This window comes from Cynoglossus semilaevis, chromosome 15 (assembly GCF_000523025.1).
Source record: "Cynoglossus semilaevis isolate Cse_v1.0 chromosome 15, Cse_v1.0, whole genome shotgun sequence".
Taxonomy (NCBI): Eukaryota; Metazoa; Chordata; class Actinopteri; order Pleuronectiformes; family Cynoglossidae; genus Cynoglossus; species Cynoglossus semilaevis.
In genome coordinates this window covers 13,626,005-13,647,011 of record NC_024321.1, presented here as the reverse complement: position 1 = coordinate 13,647,011, position 21,007 = coordinate 13,626,005, and the positions used below count along the sequence as shown (strand labels likewise).

Genomic DNA, 21,007 nt, shown 5'->3' with positions numbered 1-21,007 from the left:
GAATGTTTTTTTTTTTTTACCAATCAGTTGACAGCATATTCAAACAGTAATGGTCTGGGACTGCTTCAGTAAATAAGTGTGAAATTTGAATGTGAGTGTGAACGATTTTTATGTTATGTTATGTGGCCCCATGATGGCCAGGTGTAACCCCACCCTCCTCCCCCCGGGTGCCTGACTATGCGCAGCCCAGACTGTAGATCAGATTTGAACTGTTTAACATATTATAAGCATTTATTTGGGTTTGAAACATTGTCCTGGGTTCTCCTGTATGTAATATTAATCTTTTTTTTATGAAATGTCATTTACAGGTCATCATTGTTTACAGTTTCCAATAAGTTGATTTTTCTTTAAAATTGTACAGAATAAGATATGGCCACTAGGGGGTAGAAAGTCTAGTATTGTTTGATATGTCATTTTACACTTTTCATTTACAGATATTCGCTTACTTTACGGTGGAGTTTTTATTAATTGTAAAACAAATATGTTGGAAGTTACTTTATATAACAAATCAGTTTATCTCTATTTATTCCTCCCTTCTATTTTAGCAGTGTCTCCGTACAAACAACAACCTACTGTCTGGCTGTGAGGGCGTCTCTAAAGGCAACGATGATAAAGATAACTAACAGACGCTGTCTCAGGAGCATTGGACATAATCGGTGCCGGTTGAAATGCAGTCACTTATTTTTAGTTTGTTATCACATAGCCACAAAGATGTTAAGTCAAAAACAAATTTGAAAAAAGAAAAACCCCATCAAAACAGAAAGTTTATACTATCGATAAACAACAGATGACACTGTTTCCTTTGAAAAAGATTAACACTCCAACCCTGTGGTTACAGGATCGAGCTTGTGATCACATGGTTGCCGGTTTGAATCCTTCTCCTGGATGCTGTGAGTGTTAAACAAGCATCAAAACACTTTCTGGATGGATTAAAATCAGAGGAAAGTTTTTCAGCAACTTGTTCAATGACAATGAAGCAACTATTTAATGAAAAAAGACAACAATGGAAATGATTCAGTTTAAGGTCAACAGTAGAATGTCACAATTTCTAATGATAATCAATTTCCATCTATTTCTTTACACTATTGCATTGAATCGTACGTAAATATACCATTACCTCTGACTATTTTTTTTTTCCTGTTTTCCTTACAGAAATCACATGATCATGATTGGCTCATCACAGGATTTAGAATTTTCCAAGTCGGAGGTAAGTCGTCAAAACATTTTGGCAACAGACCAAGAGTCAAAAGCGTTAAATGTGTCTGAGATAAATTTGTGAATTGATGGCAGTTATATCAAATTGACCAAAGGTCATCTGTAGCAACATCGTGATCTGCAGTTTTTAAAAGTTCCTGCATTGATTTAATAACCTGGTCTAAACCTCAGAACTTTTGTTAGAAAAGAAAGAGACCATGTCTCAATTTCTTTATTATTCATAATCAGATTCCATTTCTTCCCTGCAGGTGGTGCTATATACTTATCTGAGTATCACATGAACTAGTTTAGCACCCTGATTCAACATTAATGTAATCCTCAATCCAAACACGCCTCAGTTTGCATGGCTAAGGCTAATGCTAAAGCTATGATGCTGAACTTTTCAGGATTAGCATTTTGTATAATTCCCCGTGGGGGTTTGTAGCTTGAACAGTTGGCGGTCTGTTGGGTTGATTTAACGTCCTGATAGTAGATAGCTGATAGTTTTATGGATGAGGAGGAAATCTGAGGTTTTTTGTTTTTTTTTTATATAATTTCTTGTGATCATTGTGGGTTTTTGAAAACACATGGTATCATTGTTGTTTGTATTAATCATTTGGGGCAGTGGTTCCTAGAAATTTTACGACGGGTACTAACTAATACTAGCGGTTTGGGCAGTAATTAGAAAAAGTCTTTTATTTTTCAATTTATATTTTTACAACAACAAAGTCCCTACAAGTATGGCTGGACCATTGGAACTTTACTACCTTTGAGCACATATGTCTTATACAGTACATCCTAGCCTGCTGGTCTGAAACCTGTGGCTCCTGGGCCACACTTGGCTTTTTTAAAGTCCCTACAAGTATGGCTGGACCATAAACAAGAACTGATCAAGAATATAATAATACACAACTGAGTGACAGTCCCCTTTATATTTATATAATCAAAATACTTTGCTTTCTACAGAAAAAAAAAAAGATTTCCTGAGCAAAACTAGAGAAAGCCCAAGTGCCTCCACTGGTACACGCACCATAGTTTAGTTTTGGGTAATGTGGGATGGTTTGCACCTGACTCTAGATCTTGTGGGCAATCCTCACAGTTGGTCACTCTGAGTTACTGCGACAAACCCACTAATCATCTCGTTTCATGAATGGGTTCAAGGCCCCGAGAAAATTACCCGTCTGTGGTTTTGATCCTGCCCCAGGGGTGGTCTGTGTTGTATGTGTTCAGATGTGAGACAGCTCCTCACCTTTGGCCTTTCATCTGCACGAGGACCTTCAGTGCGAGGAGCTGGGACAGATACAAGGTCCTCAATCACAACAACATGACCTAGAGGGCTTCAATATGAGTCACATAAAATGGACAGAGTGGGTGGAAACACAAAACCCTCTCCTCCTGACCGTCTCCTCACAGCTGTAAGTCGAACGGACCGAAGCAGTGGTGGATCAAAAAAACATTTCCCTGATGTTAAAGGTTACTCCGCAGCTATTTCTACTTCCCAGTCAGATATAAATCCATCAGCCCCGGGTGTATCATCTTATTGGAGACTAATTCCCATCTCTAAGCCCATGTGTCCCATGAGATTTGGCTGTCATACTACATGTCCTTCACAGCCATGTTGTGAAGCCAACCCTAAAGCGGTTTTGGTGTTGGACTTTGCTACGGCTAAATGTGGCGCATAAAGCTATAGAGTCTATACCGTTTTCCCCAGGGAACTCCAGGCTTTAAAGCCTAGACCTTTCTGGTCCCCACAGTTGCTACCGCACATTGTCCAGTGGAGCTGTCAACTCGTCAGTTGCCTCTGCAGGTCCGCAGTGCGGTGGGAGCTGCACATGCCTTCTCCAGGATTTAGATGCTAATGTGGAAAACACGGGGAGTTAAAAAAAAAAAAAGCTCACAACAAAGATCTCAGGACTGGATCAGTCGTGTCTTTGACTAAGACTCTGATCAAACCAAACAGACGTTGTTATACTTTTCAAGGCGCCCAGGACTCTACGAATAATAAAACTGTACAAGCATAAGTACGTGTGTTTTATATAAGGCTGTTAAAATGACTTTATTTAATTAGCATTTATTAATCAGTTTTAAAATTTTAAGCACACTCTGAATATTCAATGAGTCCACCGTCCATGCTTTTATCGTTGCTGTGATACTCAGTGGAAAGACATACAGTAGTTGTTATTTGCACATGCTGTGAGAAAACAGTTTTTTTGTTTTACAAATGCAGTTTGAGCTTCAAATAACATCTCACCGCTCAGCAGCAGATGTCTGTGGAGGCCTCAGGTCAGATGCCCGGGGTAGTAAGTAATCCGACTGTAGGCTTATAAATGTTGGTGAGAACAGTAGCTGGTAGTACCTGGAACTGTTTATAACCCTGAGGTGATCAGACTTGTTCTGCTGCTGTCTGTGGAACCGACTTCTCTTGGTGACTCAAATGTCATTAACTCAGAATAACCAACAGTGCTGTGACATTTTATTCTGTCACCATGTTTTTATCTCCTTTATTTTGATTGGTTTATTGGTTTAGTACAACACATCAAAATTGTTCAAAGAAACTGACTCTCACTATTCTACTTTTAGTAAATTATCTTAGCAGAACAATTTTCCGACTGTTGTTTCCAACTGTTTATACGTATTTTAGTGGACATTTGAAGACATGTCTCCATCACATGGACTGAAGCTTTGACACTGTTTTAATCCATCGGATCCACAGGGAACTATATTAATTATATATTAAATATTCTTTTTAAAAGGTAGAAATTTAACTTTTCAGGCTGAAAATGTCCCCAAAGAAAAGACCACACAGTAGATTTCCAAGTAAATCTATATGGTCAATGTAGAAAATCTAAGCTTTTTTTTACATACATTTATGAACATAGAAGACAATGGAAAAATAATACTACAAATTATTAAAATTACATTTTAATAATTAATAAATTTAAATGTATTGTTCATTTAAATTATTTAATTTTGGCCAATTGTTACATTATATTTTCACTTTGTCTCACTTTTCCATTCTGTAGTGATTATGTCTATATTTGTAACCACTGTGTGTGGGCTGTTGTCTCAAGTGTGTTTATGTAAACTAAATCCTCGGGGTGGGATAAAGTTGGGAGGCGGGGCCTACTTGGCCCAGGGCGCCTTATAGGCTATGGCCGCCCCTGCTCTTGAAACAGCAGAAATTCTTAAACAAATCGGGTAAGAAACAATGATTTGCTAAAAAGTCTGCAGGAATCTCTGTCGGACACAGGAAGGCGCTATTTCCCCTTCAAAGGTCTCCTTGGATCTTTTTGAGAAACTTATTTATAAGCGCAGGTCGCACCGAGAAGCGGTGCAGGGCGCAAAGTTTGCGCGCAGTGCATTCTTATTTTATTTGTTTATTCGTGATTTAATTTTTTTTATTTATTTTAGATTTAATTGATAAGTAAGTGTTAAACAATGTTGCGTCCGGCAGCCGCGGCTCCATCCTGGCCTTTCCATTACGCACGGAGAGCATGCCTCCAGGACGAGTCCCTGTGGCACAAACGGAGCGGCGCGCACGAATCCTCGGTCGGTCGTGAGGACGGCGCTGAAACACGAGCTGCCAGTGAATTTATCACTTTATAAAAAGCTGCTCCTTGGATGTTAGTGGCGCTCGAAGTCTTTTACTATTATTAACCCTGTTCGTTCGTGATGCTGCTGCTTCACACACCGGGAAGTTTGGACACTTAGCACATCGTTGCTTTTTTTAAAAACAATTTTTCCTCTGTCTGGGTTTTTTTTTAAATTCTTTTTTAATCTGATCCCCCAGCAGATGCCAGCCATGACTGCCGCTGCGTCCTGAGCGGAGATGGAATCCGAGGTGACGGCCAGGAACCGCTCCTGCTGTTTGCCCAGGAATGAGAGCGACGGCGGACTGAGCGAGTCCCACTCCGGGTCAGTGCCCTCTGCGCTGGCCAGCGTGCTGATCTTCACCATCGTGGTGGACATCCTGGGCAACGTCCTCGTCATCCTGTCGGTGTACAGAAACAAAAAGCTGAGAAACGCAGGTAAGGTCAGATTTTATTTTATTTTTTTAAGGGTCAAAGCAGGTACCCATCACCAATGGTAACTGGGCAGTTGTGGACTCGAACCTCAAACCCAAGTCGGCTTCCTAAACACCATGCCACCACTGCCCCAGGTTTACGTGGCACAGTGAGAATGGCATCAAATTAGGTCATATTTGAACGACTTGTATTAAAATATGCATTTTTATTTAAAAATATGTACAGTATTTATTCATTATAAATATTTTTATAATAATTTTATGAATGTGCGGCGTGTCCTGCTCTATTGTGTCCTGCTCCATCGTGTCCACCCAAGTCATTTTAACCTTTGTAGAAAGGACTGATGTTGAGCCCCCTCTTCCCCCTCCCTCTCCCCCAAGTATCGGTTCGCACGTCTGCCTCAGAAGCAGAGAGCAGAGAGTCATGGGTTCAATTCCCAGAGGAACCACAAGCAGGAACCCCACGCTTGATTGATAGTCCTCCACTTTTAAGTCACTTTGGATAAAAGCCTCTGCTAAGTTCATAAATGTAAAATTAATTAGTTTGTGATCCCCTCAATACAGCTTCTTGTCCTCTGAAAAGGGCCCGCCCCTCAAGTTTGAAACCTATTGTTTCACCCTGAGAGGTTCAGAAGTAGGCAACTGGATTGATGCAACTCCTGGACTGAGTGCACCCTCTTCTGTTTAGTGACCTCTGCTGGAATATTCTGGTATTTTTAATTACTAATCTGAATTACTAACCTAATTAGCGTGTACACGCTACTCCATAAATAATATCACCTCCCGCACGATATCATCATCACAGATATATCACCTGACCCCCGCCCCGTCACCCTCCTATATCAGGACCCACTCTTTATCTTATACCATGAGCTGCTGAGGTGATTCTGTCTGTGGGCTCAGGTCGGTCACTTCCTCCTACACAAGTTTTAAAGTCTTTTTACTGCAGCATTGATGGCATTTTCCTTTTACACTTTATTTTTCAGAAGTTAAACTTTTTAATAGTTACGTAAAGTTTCTACAAGTGCTCTTTGAATTGTGTTCTGTTTTAGCTTTAAGTCTTTCATTTTTGTGACCTTTTTACTTAGGGATTTAGGACGTATGCACAGTGGTGGAGTGGTTAGTGCGCTTGCCTTACAGCATTGTATGCACAGTGGTGGAGTGGTTAGTGTGCTTGCCTTACAGCAAGAACATCACTGGTTTGATTCCCTGGTACACGATCTACTGGTGTGTATGGACTAAACACATTCAGGATTAGGTGAATTATTCTCTCTTAAGTGACCATAAGTAGTTAGACTAGGGGTTCCCAACCATTGGACCAGGGACCAGTACTGGGCTGTGGATTTGGCAGTGTGTAGCACAGAAAAATAGGATTTTTAAAAAAAAAAAAATTCTGTGAAGTTGTGTAAAAGGATCCCGACCCTGCAGGGTAAAGGATTAAAAAATAAAGAGCAGATTGCATATCTTATTAATTCTGTCTCATGACTCACAAAAAGTACTGTGAAAACCAATAAACTTAGGTCGGTTTATGATTATGACTCTTCAGGGGACCAGGCAACACGAAGATCCAGTAAACTGGGTTAAATTGGCTGTTAGTGGAATAATCGAACTGATGAATGGATCGATGAATGGATCGATGAATGGATGAATGAATGAATACTGAGCATTGATGTGATATCAGAAAGTCCTGGGCAGATTGAAGGTGAAATAATCAGGTATGATTAACCTCACATGTGAAAAGACGGTACTAATGAGAATTTGTCGGTCTTCAGATTCTGCCGGCGAAGGATTTTTATATAACATGTCAAATGTGCTCCTGTGAACCCGAGCCAAAAGCAGCTTGGTCAGACGTTTGGGAGCCAGTAGAGGAGTTCAATTATTTGTTTTGCAGATATAACACAGTTCACTGGTTTCAAACAAGAGGCGAGGAATAAATGGCCTGTTCAGAAGTCTCTCTCAGGCTGGCAGACTTTAATTGCCACACTCATGTCACTGTTCTCCCTCCTTAATTGGACCGACTGTTAGGTCCAGTCACACGAGAGTCTCGTTGTGTCCTGTTGATCAGGAGAATGGTGAAAGCTCAGAGCCACTTCTTTTATCTAGTTTCTAATCTCAAATGTCCTTAAGGAACGCCGTTGTTAGCGGCTCTTAGCCCGTTAACAAGCTGCTCTCTGTTCTCAACGTGCCAGTAAAGGTTCAGTTTGCTTTGAATGACTTCTCAGTTATACAATGTTTCTAAAAGAAAAATAGTTGCAAAAAAAAACCTGGCGGCAGTGAAAGACGCGTTCTCTGACGGACGGCTGTTTTGTGGAAGGCTGACAGGTGTAGATTATTACAACGGCATCTTGTGGCACCTGGCAGAAGCTGTGATTTATGGCCTACAGCAGGTAAAGACGGAGAGTGTAGCTGGGAGAGAATTCCATCGACTGTTTTTGCCGCACAAACGTGTAACGGACCGTTTTCCCGCTCGCTCACCGAAGGAAGAGTTTTCTGCTCTGCTTCACCTCATGTGTTCCAGGTTTCCTCCAGTTTGTGAAACTCGAGCGTGCCACTCATTGTCTGCCAGTGGTGTGTTAGCGCTCTCCACAGGGGTTAACCATGCTAAGAATACACTCACATGATGCACTCATGAGAGGAGGTGAGGGATAGAGATGGGGGAGAGTGGAATAAAAGCACGACAGCAAGAGAAAGGCAATGTTTGATTGTACTTTTGCATGTGTGCAACCAAATGGTGTTGGGAGCCGTGGGTTGAGAATGTTTTATGTGTGAACATTTTTATGCTCGATATGGATTTTTAAACTAATATGACACCTGATAATGAGCTGATCCCATTGGCTGATACCAGTACTAATATAATATCATATTTTCTATTTAAGATACAATTAAAAATATGACCATATATGTCAAAGGTAGAATACGAAGTTGTCGTTCTGCAGACCAGGTGACGACGGTTGTTGTTGTCCAAGAAAAGAACATGAAGTAGAATAAAAGACGAAGAAGCTAATGCTAGGTAAATGTCAAAAGTCACGAAAAACTCGCTGTCAAGTCATCAGCAATAATGCTGCTCAAACATTTACTCATCCAGGATAATAAGCCTGATGACAGCGAAGACGAGATCTAATTCCGTGCATTTGTTCTTTGACGTTGACAGTCGACTGAAAGCACAGCCAGACCACCTGCACGTTATTTTTTTGAATTCATATTTCCTCCAAAGGTGTATAAATATAGCATCTTATTGAAGCACAGTATATCACGTTTTTCTGTACAAGCAGCGGAGGAGAGATGATGGATGTGATGGAGAAACACAGGCCCTTGAGATTCAGACTAAAAATTCACCCAGCTGCCAAATCTCTAGCACATACTTCTTAATTCTGCACCTGTTCACGCTCCTGAGTGATTTTTATTCACTTCTGATATTATTGTTTCTCATATTCTAATGAAGAGGGATGCCAAAAAAAGGCTACATCACCAGACTGGATGGTGACTCAGATCTGACTGTCATGGCTTTGGAAAGATACAGAAACTTTACAGGGTGTAGGAGAAGCCTGTACTGCATGGTGTTCAATAATACAACAGCATTGGAATCTTCCTGCTTTAGTCTCTGCCACTGTGTGACTTGCTGTCATTCAGTGATCTGTTGATATTTTATATATATTTTATAAACAGTAGAAGTCCGGTACAAAGTCCAACATCTTCACATATGAATTTGAAAAAGGATTTCTGGATTCACATTTGTCATTTTGTCATCTGAGTCAAACGATTAAAGTTGGATGAGCAGATTAAATTTAGACCGCTCCATAGACAACTTCCTGGGTCCCTTCGGTGCAGGGATTATGAGGTGGATTTGAAACCTGATGACTGAGGTTCAACACATGTCTGAACCCCCCCACAGAAGCCCCAGCCCCCTCTGTTGTCTCACCTGTTCTCTGATGGGCCTCAGCTCAAATCATCTCTAGAGAGATACATATGTTACGTTATGTTATTATGGTCTGGCACTGAACACGAGCCTTCATGGACTTTTTCCAGAAGGTTCTTTATGTTCAGTTGTACTGTAACAACAGTGGTGGTGGTTGGAGAAAAAAACCCTGTGGATATCTGCAGGCTGTTATTGAACAGATTTAATCAACATGATGGAAAATCATTGGGTTTTTTTACTGCTAAAAAGCTTTATTGGCTGCAAAGACAAGATGAACTCAAAACATGAAAGGTACAAACACTGTTTTGTGGTCACTTCACACAGACATAACACATTCTCTAGTGCCTTTATCTAAATATCCTAATCTTTACCATTACTTTGTCAAATGTGTCAAATTATCTTTGAAAGTCTAGGATTATTTTTTTGTATATTTTACTTCAATGATTTTACCCAGAATTCTACACCCGAGCCAATACTGCACAGGTCCGCCAGTCAAATTTTGAGCCCAGTTTTGACCCACAAACTAACTAACTCTAACTCATTCTAACTCCTCAAAAGTGCCCCCACTAAAATTGTTTCCAAAAAATGTCCCCAAAAGTGTAGCTATACCAGAAGCACACACACTTGAAATGGACCAAATATTGTTTTCCCAAAACGTATCTGAAGCTAATGCATCTTTTGTGAAAAACAATGCCGTCATTACAAAACCCAGTGACCTGCAAAATGTCGTCAAAGGACAGTGTCCCTCATTACAAAAGAGTGTTTTTCCAAAACATTGTCCTCACAAGACGCTATAGCAGACACACACACACACTCACACACATTGCTATAGCAGACACACACTCACACACATATCTTTCTGTTTTCTGAACATCGTAAAATAAACATAATAGAGTCACCAGCCCCTTAAACGTTACAAATAAATCTTGTCCTTTAAATGACGTCCCCCTCAGTGGGGACCTGTGCAACGTCCACACAAGGACAACATGTCCCCACAACAACAGCTTCCCAACAAATGTCCCCAAAAGTATAGCTCTACCAGTAACACACACACACTTGTAACAGACTTATTATTGTTTTCTTTAAACTCATCCGAAGCTAATGTATCTTTAGCGAACATCCAATCAAACGTCATTACAGACCCACTCTGTGTTTTTATCTCCTTTGTTATCTGACAGCAGCGTTTAAAATCAATTTATTGTTTTATTCTCCCCCGCCTCACCCCCTCTCACCCACTCACAGCAGCTGCAATGTAACAATATCAGACGTCAGTCTCAATGATTCACGTTCTTTGAGTTAAACCGGTGTCGCACCACCGGGGGGCTTATAAGACCCCAGCAGGACAGGAAGTTGCTGCGATGTAATCTGACGACTACAGTTAACCACGTCCTGTTTGTCTGTGTCCTGTCAGTCGTCAGGGGAAACTGAAATGTTGAAATAAGAAGCGTTTGTGTTGCATGTTGTTGTTTACTTGGCATTGACTGTGTCAAATATTGAACCAGTTGTTATGGTGTTACGCTGCTCTCTGGTTCACTTTTACAGTACGACGATATAGAACTCAAAATCGTCACATGATCCTGGTTCAGGACAAATGTCTCGTAATTTTGTACTTTAATTTTAATCTCTTTTAGGATTAACATACAGGGTATTAATGAGTATTTCGTAAAAACAAATTATACTTGACGTCCTCCAAGGCTAACCCTTTGACTTAGACCTTTTCGATAAACGCTTTCGATAAAGACTCTTTCTGGGGCTGGAACCACTATTTGGAAAACACAGAGGAATATTTGTGACGAAATATAAAAGTTAGAAAAAGGTTGTTTAAAGCCTTAGATTAAGGAGAAAAGTTGGATGTGTCGCAGGAAAAATTCAAAATGAGCCAGAATCAAGATGAGTGTTAGGACTTGTTCCACCAAACACAGGAGTGGACCAGAGAGCAGCAGGTAAGGCAGAACAATGGTTTATTGTTGTTTACAGTTCCAAATGGTTATGGTAATTATGCAGTGACGGTAGAAAAGAGGAACCGATCCAAAGGCTGAGCTACAGTTGGGTGTTGGCAGAAGCAGCGCAAAATAAAAAAACCCAAACCAAAACAAAATCCAAAAATCTCAGACGTGGCTGTGCTAAGACACACACAAACACACACTTAATATCAACAAAACAATAAACAAACTGAACCTTTACACTGAGTTCACGATAAAACCCTGTTAACACCGGGGGCAGTGATGTGATGGAATTTACCGACACAGTTGTCTGTATATGTTGTTCCATGTGACTAAACTCTTATCTCTTCCTCCTTCAAGGCAACATCTTCGTGGTGAGTCTGTCCATAGCAGACCTGGTGGTGGCGTTGTACCCCTACCCTTTGGTCCTGACGGCCATCTTCCATAATGCCTGGATCATGGGCGACCTCCACTGCCAGGCCAGCGGCTTCGTCATGGGCCTGAGCGTGATCGGCTCCATCTTCAACATCACCGCCATCGCCATCAACCGCTACTGCTACATCTGCCACAGCCTCCACTACGACCGTCTCTACAGCCTGAGGAACACCTGCTGCTACCTGGGCCTCACCTGGCTGCTCACCGCCCTCGCCACCGTGCCCAACTTTTTCGTGGGCTCGCTGCAGTACGATCCCCGCATCTACTCCTGCACCTTTGCCCAGACAGTCAGCTCCTACTACACCATCTCGGTGGTGATTTTCCACTTCCTCATCCCCCTGCTGGTGGTGTCTTACTGCTACATGAGGATATGGGTGCTGGTGATTCAAGTCAAACACAGAGTCAAACCCGAGTACAGGACCAAACTGAAACCGAGTGACGTGAGGAACTTCCTGACCATGTTCATGGTGTTTGTGTTGTTTGCAGTGTGCTGGGCGCCACTCAACCTCATAGGACTGGCCGTGGCCATAAATCCCGCCAAGGTGGCGCCGAACATTCCCGAGTGGCTTTTTGTCAGTAGCTATTTCATGGCATATTTTAATAGTTGCCTCAACGCCATCATATATGGACTCCTCAACCAAAACTTTCGCAAGGAGTACAAAACAATCCTCCTCGCCCTCTGCGTCCCACGTCTGTTCCTCATGGACACCTCCAGGTGCGTCACAGAGGGCCTGAAGAGCAAGCCCTCACCGGCTGCAACCAACAACAACTTGGTGGCGGAGATGACCGTGTGACTTTCAGCTGGAAGCTGAAGATTCACATTGTGTAAAGTTTCATGTTGGACGTGGGCCATGATTCCAAAAGTGCCTTCTTACATGGTGTGTGTCATGTGGAGAGACGTGGGGGAGAAACCCGGGCTTCACCCGGCTCTTATCATAATGCTCATATTGAAAGAACAACATCGGTGGTACAATCTGCTCCTTTGTGACAGCATCCCTGTCCTCCATCTGATCCTGGATCTGGTTAAACAAATAAGCCTTAAAACATTTTGGACCATCAGCTGTTTGACCGGTTTCTTTAAAGTCCTTTAGTGTCAGCACACGGCACGTTGACTATTGGGAGGTGAGATTGTAATTCCCGATCTGACGTGTGTACTTCAAATGCTTATTTGCACTGTGTGACCATTACAGGACTCATACATTAATTAAAAATTAAATATTAAAAAATAAAAAATAAATAAAAAAAACTTTGTTGACCTTTATTTGAACTGCACTTAGGCTATATTGACATATATAATTACTTCAACCTGAGTAAATATTTAACTTCTATTTCTGTGTTAGCGTTTCTATCGTTCTACTCAAACAGTGACCTGTTGTTCCATCCACGTGTTCAGGCTTTTCAACCATCAAAAACAATTTTGGGAACCAGTTAAACTTATTGACACCCTCCTCCCCCCTCCCCTGTGTGTGTGTGTGTGTGTGTGTGTTCACCAATACAAAGTAACATTTCTCCCTAAGGCTGGTCTTTATGAGTACTCTGTACTTATAAGAGTACACACTACACACTATGTAGACTCTACATTTTAAGAACCTTAAAATCCTTAGAGTCATTTTCTTCTTACTCTTTTGTTAAACCGAACATTTTATATAAGAATGCATCTTTTCATCAAACTAAAATTTCGAAACATCTATCAGTGTTTTCTCCGAAAGTATTGGAACTTGAAGGATTTAGGAATTTGAGATTTTTTTTTGAAGAGTTCAGCGTACATTCAATTCCTTCTCTGACGTTCAATTGATTTTTTTGCTGAGTCATGGGTCAGCCAGGTGACAGCCATTTATACAGCAGCAAAAATGAAGAAAAAAAATCACTCCATTCTCCTGCCAGTCCTGCAGGTCAGTGACGGTGAGGCTCATCTTTCTTCTCCCTTCTCTTCTCCTGGATGAACATTAAACTCTCAATTTCTCAGTGTACTACTGTAAAAAAAAGATTTTAGTTGTCTATGTAAGATTTTTTTTACCTAACATCAAATCAGTAACCTATTTGTCTTTTATTGTAGAGAATATACGATTCAATCGGAGAGAGGACAAGACACGTTCATGTTGGTGAGTAATAATTACTCCTTTTTACTCTTTATTCCTATTTCTAAGTGTGGATGAGAGCACGGGAGGTCACAGAGACACAAACTCTCCTTGGTGGCTGATAAAGATCAAATCCACAACATTGAAACTCACTGTCACAACTGGGATTTGACCCAAACCAAACAGGACGTTAGAAGTTATAAAGCACAAAACACCATCATGTGACGATTGTTGTCTGCCGTCGAGACAAAAACCAGATGTGGCCCTCCTCTGTGCACGGAGGAATTTCTACAGTCCTTACACATCATTGCGTTCTGCAGCAGCGGGGTCTCACTGTGGGTCTGCTGCCACAAAGGCATGTCTCCTAATGGATTCGTGCTCTCCCTGTGTTCTCATGCATATGACGAATTCCTGCCTGTCCTGACGAGCCCTGGGTCACAGGGGGTTGTGGGTCTAAAATGAGCGAGAGTGGAACATTTGAGGCAGTTAATTTTCATTCATAATTATTTATTGTCTGGTTTCTTCACTGATATCATACAAACACTCGGGAGTATTGAATTAATCTTTTTATTTTATTTTTTTTAAAGTATGTGTTTATTCCTACGTGATGAAATTATTATTGTTTTTTTTACAGCAGCATTAAACACTGACGTTTACAGCATTCTCAGTAAATCTGCAGAAAGACTTCATTACAGGACATTGTTAAAGAATTAGAGTTTGTGTCGTGTTTTATCAGATAAATGCTAACAGAAAAAGAACGAAAGTTTTTTTATGCACAAATTTGCAGATTGTAGATTCAATTTAATTTGCTAACGTATTAAACTTTGTTTGAGAATATTTGTTTCTTGATGTCATTGGAGAAGTAAGGGATGACAGAAAACTGAAGATCTTCTGATGGAAATGCAGTATTTTAGGGAGTTTTAGTTTTAAAACCTAAAATAACAAAATACCTTTTAGAACTGTACTCTAAAATACAGTCTAGTAGTGAAGGACAAATACTTCCATGTCCTCATACTACAGTATGTCCACTAGCCCATACGTTTTGATGTTGGCAGACAGCAGTCATATCAGTCACACAGGCTCCACTAATAATAGCATGTAACTTTGTGAAGTGCCTCATTCTTTCTCTTACATCACATGGAAACGTCATTACGGTCTGTCTCTGCCTATTAGGACACTATATATATTTTCCAGGGGACGGCGTCTCATGGTCAAAACAACAGGTGTGACAGGGATCGTACTGTATGTGACATGTCGAATGCAGGAGCCATTGTTGGAAAAGTCCAGAGGTAAAGTTAAAAGTATCAAATGTCAGAGGTCAGAATCAAACATAGAATAACAAACTACAAAAGCTCTTCCAGACATGTGCACAATAATTTGACAATGTGGAAATTTATATATATATACATATATAAATGTGGTATCCAGAATTTGATGGGATTTAGTGTGTAGAAGTATCCGTACATTTGCAAAGAAAATTACAAAAAAAAAAAAAAAAGTTTTTCGTATTTAAAAAAAGAACCTGTTCTTTGTTGGGTGGAAAACAATTCAGCCCACACTGATTCACAGACGGTGACATGTTTCTAATGCCAGAAAAAAAGAGAAATATTCTGAACACACTTTCTGACTGTTCTTAGTGAAATTGTTTGGTAACCTTTGAATGTTCTTTTCCAAAATGATTTGCATTATAGGAACCTGCTGGGAAAGAGAACAGCGCGATCAGGGTCACATGGGGCAGAGACACTCAAGCACAGAGACCTTAAAACTGCACGAGTGCATCGACACTAACTGCTTAAGGTTAGCATGAAATGTGACTGTCAGTCTGTTACATCAGCAATTGAAAGAGGCGCAGTTCTCCATTATTAAAGAAAGTAGGGGGAACGAGGGCACACGCTGTGCAAGAACATGGTGCAAATACAGCCGTATTCCTCCAACAAATGATTCAATTTAGGTCTTTCATGTTGTTCTCTTTGAAAGTTTTTAGATAATGGTTGAGAAATGTCCCTCAGAACTACAGGTGGAGTTCCTAATAACTACAGTATAATTGATTAATCTACTCAGGCATTTTAGAATATAAATAATAGTAACAAGAATTGGTTAGACCTATCTAGAAGTAGCTTGACAGTAGCAGTAGACTGGCAATGAAACACAGTGGGCTGACTGCACCAGGTTGCACAAAGAAGTCCATTTAAAAAAAAGTTGATGGGAAAAATGTGTGCAATTGTAATGCTTTTGATTTATAAGGTCAAAAACATAATTTTCCGAGGAGTTCAATGTCTCAATTGGTTCTTTGTGAAGTTGTGTAATGCAGAAGTTTTTGAGTTTTTGAAAAGTGTTTTAAACACAGGGATCATTTTCAGTTTATTTGGTTAAAATCAGGAAAATGGCTGCTATTTAATGTCTGAGACTAAACTTTTGTATATTGTATGTTATCGTTGGTGGAATACACCGGGGAAAAAAAAGGTTATTTTTAAAAAAAATATATAAAAATATAATATTATTACAAATGACACCTAAAATTATTTCTAATATGTATTTATAAAAATCGATCCTTGTATTGTCTTATTGATAATGTTTTTGAATCGGAACCAGACTGATACTTCTGGATTCGTGGACGCACAGAACGTGACGTAATGGTCACATGACGGTCCCGTGACCAGAAGCGGAAACGCTCAGCACAGTGAGAGGACAACGTCGTAACAGCTAACACAAGCAAACCCAAAGCATCCCCGTTTCTGGATTTATATCTGCGTTAAGCCTTATTTCAACAAAAATAAATAAAATAAAAAATGGACGGATCTTCCAGAGCATCCCCAGACGTCGATGCTGGTCCACCGCCCTATATGAGAGGGTAAGAAAGCCTGTCGTTGTTTCAAAGAGCTGTTAGCATTAGCTTAGCATACGACCGTAGAGTAGGTACGTATTATTCGTTCTTTGTTTTTGTGGTAAATATTTGTTATTATATGGTAGAAACGCAGAAAAGCAAGGGAACTGGGTGATATGTGTTATAAGAGTATCTGGTTTTAAAAATAAACAAAAGATATCCACTTGTGGATATATATTTTCAAGTTATATAAGTGATGTGGACATAGGCTTTTAAACACACGAATCTATTTAATCATATAAAAATATCTCCACTTGTGGATATATATTTTCAAGTTGTGTCAGTTAATTTTTATTAAACTTGGGCTCCCTATACTGCAAAAAAGTAATAGGCACTTTGGCAAAGGTACTTTTTTATATATATAAAGCTTCTTTACTTTTCGGCTTGTCCCTTTTTCAGGGATTGCCACAGCGAATCATTGTTTTCCATCGCTCCCTGCTTTCTGTATCTTATACTTTTTTAGATATATATTTTATATTTGCTGTATGTTTTATGTGTGCGTGTGCTTGTTTCTCAGCAGTTCTGCTTCCTTTTTGTCTGTCGCTGTGTGAAACCAATCCTGTAGTGTAACAGAATATTTTTTGTCTTACTAATGTATTTTTTGTCTTACTAATGTAAGAAGAAACTAGCAACATTTCAGATCAGAACAACAAGTTTAAGTTTAAGTCAATTACCTGTCGTAATCACTGGGAACATAGTATTTACGGCTGTGTGATGTCCCCACATTCAAGGTCATCAAAACAGAGTCTTGTTTTCTTGCAACAATGTGCGTGTGTAGGTTAAACTTGTCTGACCCGTGCACTTGTAAATCTTTTTTTCAGAAATGAAAGTTCCCTGGTTTCGGCTCTCAAGACACTGCTGTTCTTCACCATCCTTATGGTTACGTTACCCATCGGACTCTACTTTGCATCAAAGGCCTACATCTTTGAAGGTGAGTTTGAGGAATATGTCTGTAGAGAATAGAATAGACTAGATTATATTTAATCTGATGATGTCAAAAATGTTAATTCCATTTGGAAATTATTCTCATATTTTTGAGCATAGTCATGCATTTCTCCATTCATCAGAAAAAAAACATTTTTCATCTTCCAATTACAAAAATGCATAGAAATGCAGTAAGAGCAGTGGTCGCTTGGTGGTTAAGGAAGTGGACTTAGGTCCAGAAGGTTTAAGGTTCAATTCCACCCTGCTCACCTGAGTGATGGGTTAAAAACATTTCACATTTCGTGGTGTGCAGTATCACAATGACAAATAATTATCTTTATTTGCCTTAAAATGTGATTTTTTTATGCTTGAAAATTGATACATTACCCATTGATCAAAAGTAAAATACTATGCTAATAATTTCCCAAATAGGTCTATAATAAGTTAAAGTTTACCAATAATGAATAAAAACACTAGTTTTCAGAAAAACAATTTTATTTTTAATTTCAAGGCTTTTCAGTATTTTGGGATGATTGTATTTTCTGAGTATAATAAATTGATTTGATTAAAAAAAACACAATTAAACAAGAATTTTCACTTTAATGTCAACAGTACAATCAGTTCACTTTTGTGTTCTTTTGCCATTCGTCCTTGGTTATTTCTGTGATTTGAAGAGATTTAAAAAGTTTTTGGCTCCACTTGATAATTAGGCATCATATCCCCTGGCTGTGAATTGACTGCTCACCCCAACTTCTGTTCCCTGTCTCCTGTCTTAGGGACGATGAAGATGTCCAGCTCTGACAGCTACTTCTATGCAGCCATTGTCGCTGTGCTGGCGGTGCATGTGGTTTTGGCCTTGTTTGTGTACGTGGCCTGGAACGAAGGTGTGCCTAAAGGAAAGGGCAAACATGATTAAAACTAGGTTTACAAAACCAATAAGGTAGGTAGAGATGAGGTTGTGAAGGGGAAGCCACGTTTTTCTCTACACTGAACGTTGAAGCACTGGTGATGACAACAGCTACAAACCTGAAAGAGAATCTTAAACTTGAGATTAAAGTACATACATATGTACAATAGGAAAGAATGCTGTTTGTTGTGATTCATATTTTTCACCTCAGCAGATCTGCTTTTGACTTTTAGTTAAATGAAAATGTTACTATTTGGGGAAAGGACAGTCTTATTTTAAAATAAGCTGCCCATTGACTAAAGTGCTCTCACGAGTATGTGAAATGACACATTTTGGAATTCTTTGTATTGTGTCAAGTATGATTAATTTGATTGAAGTTGTTTCCTTTGAAACCTCGTTTTCTGTACTGAAATCTAAAAATATGTGATGTAGATACTGTTTAAGTCCCTATCAGGGATGCAAAAATATGGAATAAAAGTTTATTTGTAATAAAACATTTATTTTTGTATTATGTGATGTGAAGTACAAAGTATGATATATGAGTACTTTAATCTCAAAAGCAGTAATAAAGTAGGCAACTGGACTCACCTCAAGTAAGTTGAAAACATTTCGCCTCACATCCCAGAGGCTTCATCAGTTCTATTGTCCTGGTGGGGAGTTTCCAGGTATTTATCCACCCCAAAGGGGAGTGTGGGGACAAGAAAAGTGGTCATTGTCCCGAACTATATGACCGTTGAGTGGTCATATGAGTCCTTGACCCCATGGTGGATCGTTCCCCTCTTCTGTCATCTGGGTGGGGGTCGTTGGCGTTACCTGAATGGAGGTGTGAATTACGCCTGCACTTCCTGAGGAGAGAACCAAGAACAGCATTGTTGGTGGGTGATTGTTGGTGTCTGAGGCGCCCTCCTCTGATCAAAGATGGTCTGGTGTATGCAGTGCAATGAGCAATCTGACCTGTACATTGGGGAAACGATGCAGCACACAAACGTATGGCTCATCACAGGAGGACCACAAAATCAGGCCAGAACTCAGCAGTCCACCTCCACCTGAAGGAGAAAGGGCATTCATTTGATGATCAAAAGGTGCACATTCTAGCCAGAGAGGACAGATGCTTAGGGCGAGGGGTGAAGAAAGCCATCCATGTCAAACAGGAAAGACCATCTCTGAACAGAGGAGGGTGCCTCAGACACCACTTATCACCCACCTTCATTGCAGGCCAACTTTACTTGTCCCCACACTCCCTTTGAGGTGGATAAATACCTGGAAACTCCCCACCAGGACAATAGAACTGATGAAACCTCTTGGATGTGATGTGAAATGTCTTTAACTTATCTGAAGTGAGTCCAGTTGAGTATAAAAAATATAAACTTTATTTACAATGTGCAAAAACGAATTATAACTAACTAAAAATAAAACTTTCCCCAAAATAAATAAAGCAAACAATTAGCCATCTAATGTATTTATGTCCATTTTCATGCTTTAAATTCAGAAAAAAAAACATTTTTGGTACATCACCCACTGATCAAAATTAAAATACTAAGCTAATACTTTCCCAAGAAGTCTTCAAAAATGAATGAAAATGCATTTCTCCTTTAAATGTATTTGTTGTGCACATCATGTTGGTCAGATTTTAATTTTTTTTTTAATTTTCTTTTAAATTTTTGTAGTGAAAAATTATGATGAAAATTTTAGGGAAAAAAAATCAAAATGTTATCTTTGTAGTTTGTTTCTCATCTGATTAGAGCATGATGAGAAGTGTTCAAGACTTTTTGGGGGAAAAAAAATCAAAATTTTATCTCCTCGACATGTTCCTCATCTAATTAGAGCATTTTTAGAATATTTCTTAATTTGGAACTTTTCAGGAAAATCCTAATTTTGCATATGGGTTAGGGTTGTCCAGATGTTGGATAATTATGATGAACTGTATTGGGAAAAAAACATATAATAATGTGCTCTGACCACATTAAAAAAAAAAGCTCTAAAGAGGAAAATGCCGAAAAAATACATTTTTGAACTATTTTTCCAAAAATTTTCATAAAAGATTTTCACCATCTTACTCCAACACATGAAATTGGGATTTCACCAAGAATTTTCCCAAAAGATTCATAATTTTTTTACTATCTGACCAATGTGACATGCAAAATTAGTATTTTACTAAACAATTTCAAAAAAACTTTTTTTTTGATAATTCTGTAATTTTATGAGGAACATGTAGAAGAGATACAATTTTGATTTTTTTCCTCAAGATTTCCATTAAAATGTTTAACCATTTGACCATAATACATGGGAAATTAGGATTTTACCAAAGTATTTCAAAAAAAGCTATTTTTTCTAAAACAATTCTCGTGATGCTCTAATTTGATGAGAAACATGCAGAAGAATTTTGTTCTTGCAAAAATTTTCTAAATTTTCTAAAAAATTTTCAAAATCTGACCAAAATGTTTTTCTAAACATTTAAAAAACTAAAAACTTTTGGTGATTTTTAAAATATTCATTTAAAATATTTTTGGAATTTTTAACACAAAATATTCACTTTTTGGTCAAAAACTAAATAAAAAACTAAAAATATTGTAAAATATATTTTTTTAATTTCATCTTTTCCTACATGTTTTTCTTAAAATTAGGGCATTTAAAGAACATCAAGATTTTGACGAAATTTTGTGTACTTTTTAAAAAATTTTTCACGATGGTAAGGCATGTTT

The 21,007-nt window shown here is 39.0% G+C and overlaps 2 protein-coding genes across 3 annotated transcripts; both read left to right on the top strand.

Annotated features, from left to right (window-relative positions):
* Nucleotides 1-79: 79 nt before the first annotated feature.
* Nucleotides 80-12,962, top strand: LOC103391117 (melatonin receptor type 1B). 2 transcript variants are annotated; one of them, XM_025063129.1, is made up of 4 exons: nucleotides 80-890; nucleotides 1,153-1,207; nucleotides 4,988-5,222; nucleotides 11,438-12,962. In XM_025063129.1, the coding sequence occupies exons 3-4, from the start codon at nucleotides 5,024-5,026 to the stop codon at nucleotides 12,304-12,306; spliced, it is 1,068 nt and encodes a 355-aa protein (XP_024918897.1). In that variant the 5' UTR covers nucleotides 80-890; nucleotides 1,153-1,207; nucleotides 4,988-5,023; the 3' UTR covers nucleotides 12,307-12,962. The 2 variants fall into 2 exon arrangements, with proteins under 2 accessions (XP_024918897.1, XP_008325477.1); XM_008327255.3 differs by having other exon boundaries at nucleotides 4,985-5,222.
* Nucleotides 12,963-16,232: 3,270 nt separating this feature from the next.
* Nucleotides 16,233-18,801, top strand: vma21 (vacuolar ATPase assembly factor VMA21). The gene is made up of 3 exons (XM_008327257.2): nucleotides 16,233-16,441; nucleotides 17,296-17,405; nucleotides 18,175-18,801. The coding sequence occupies exons 1-3, from the start codon at nucleotides 16,380-16,382 to the stop codon at nucleotides 18,312-18,314; spliced, it is 312 nt and encodes a 103-aa protein (XP_008325479.1). The 5' UTR covers nucleotides 16,233-16,379; the 3' UTR covers nucleotides 18,315-18,801.
* The last annotated feature ends 2,206 nt before the right edge of the window (nucleotides 18,802-21,007 follow it).

Bases quoted from the DNA above. Each gene is read 5' to 3' on its own strand.
- LOC103391117 (XM_025063129.1), top strand. From the start codon at position 5,024: ATGGAATCCGAGGTGACGGCCAGGAACCGCTCCTGCTGTTTGCCCAGG. The intron at 5,223-11,437 runs GTAAGGTCAGAT...TCCTCCTTCAAG, and splicing joins CAAAAAGCTGAGAAACGCAG to GCAACATCTTCGTGGTGAGT.
- vma21 (XM_008327257.2), top strand. From the start codon at position 16,380: ATGGACGGATCTTCCAGAGCATCCCCAGACGTCGATGCTGGTCCACCG. The intron at 16,442-17,295 runs GTAAGAAAGCCT...TCTTTTTTTCAG, and splicing joins CCACCGCCCTATATGAGAGG to AAATGAAAGTTCCCTGGTTT. The intron at 17,406-18,174 runs GTGAGTTTGAGG...CTCCTGTCTTAG, and splicing joins AAAGGCCTACATCTTTGAAG to GGACGATGAAGATGTCCAGC.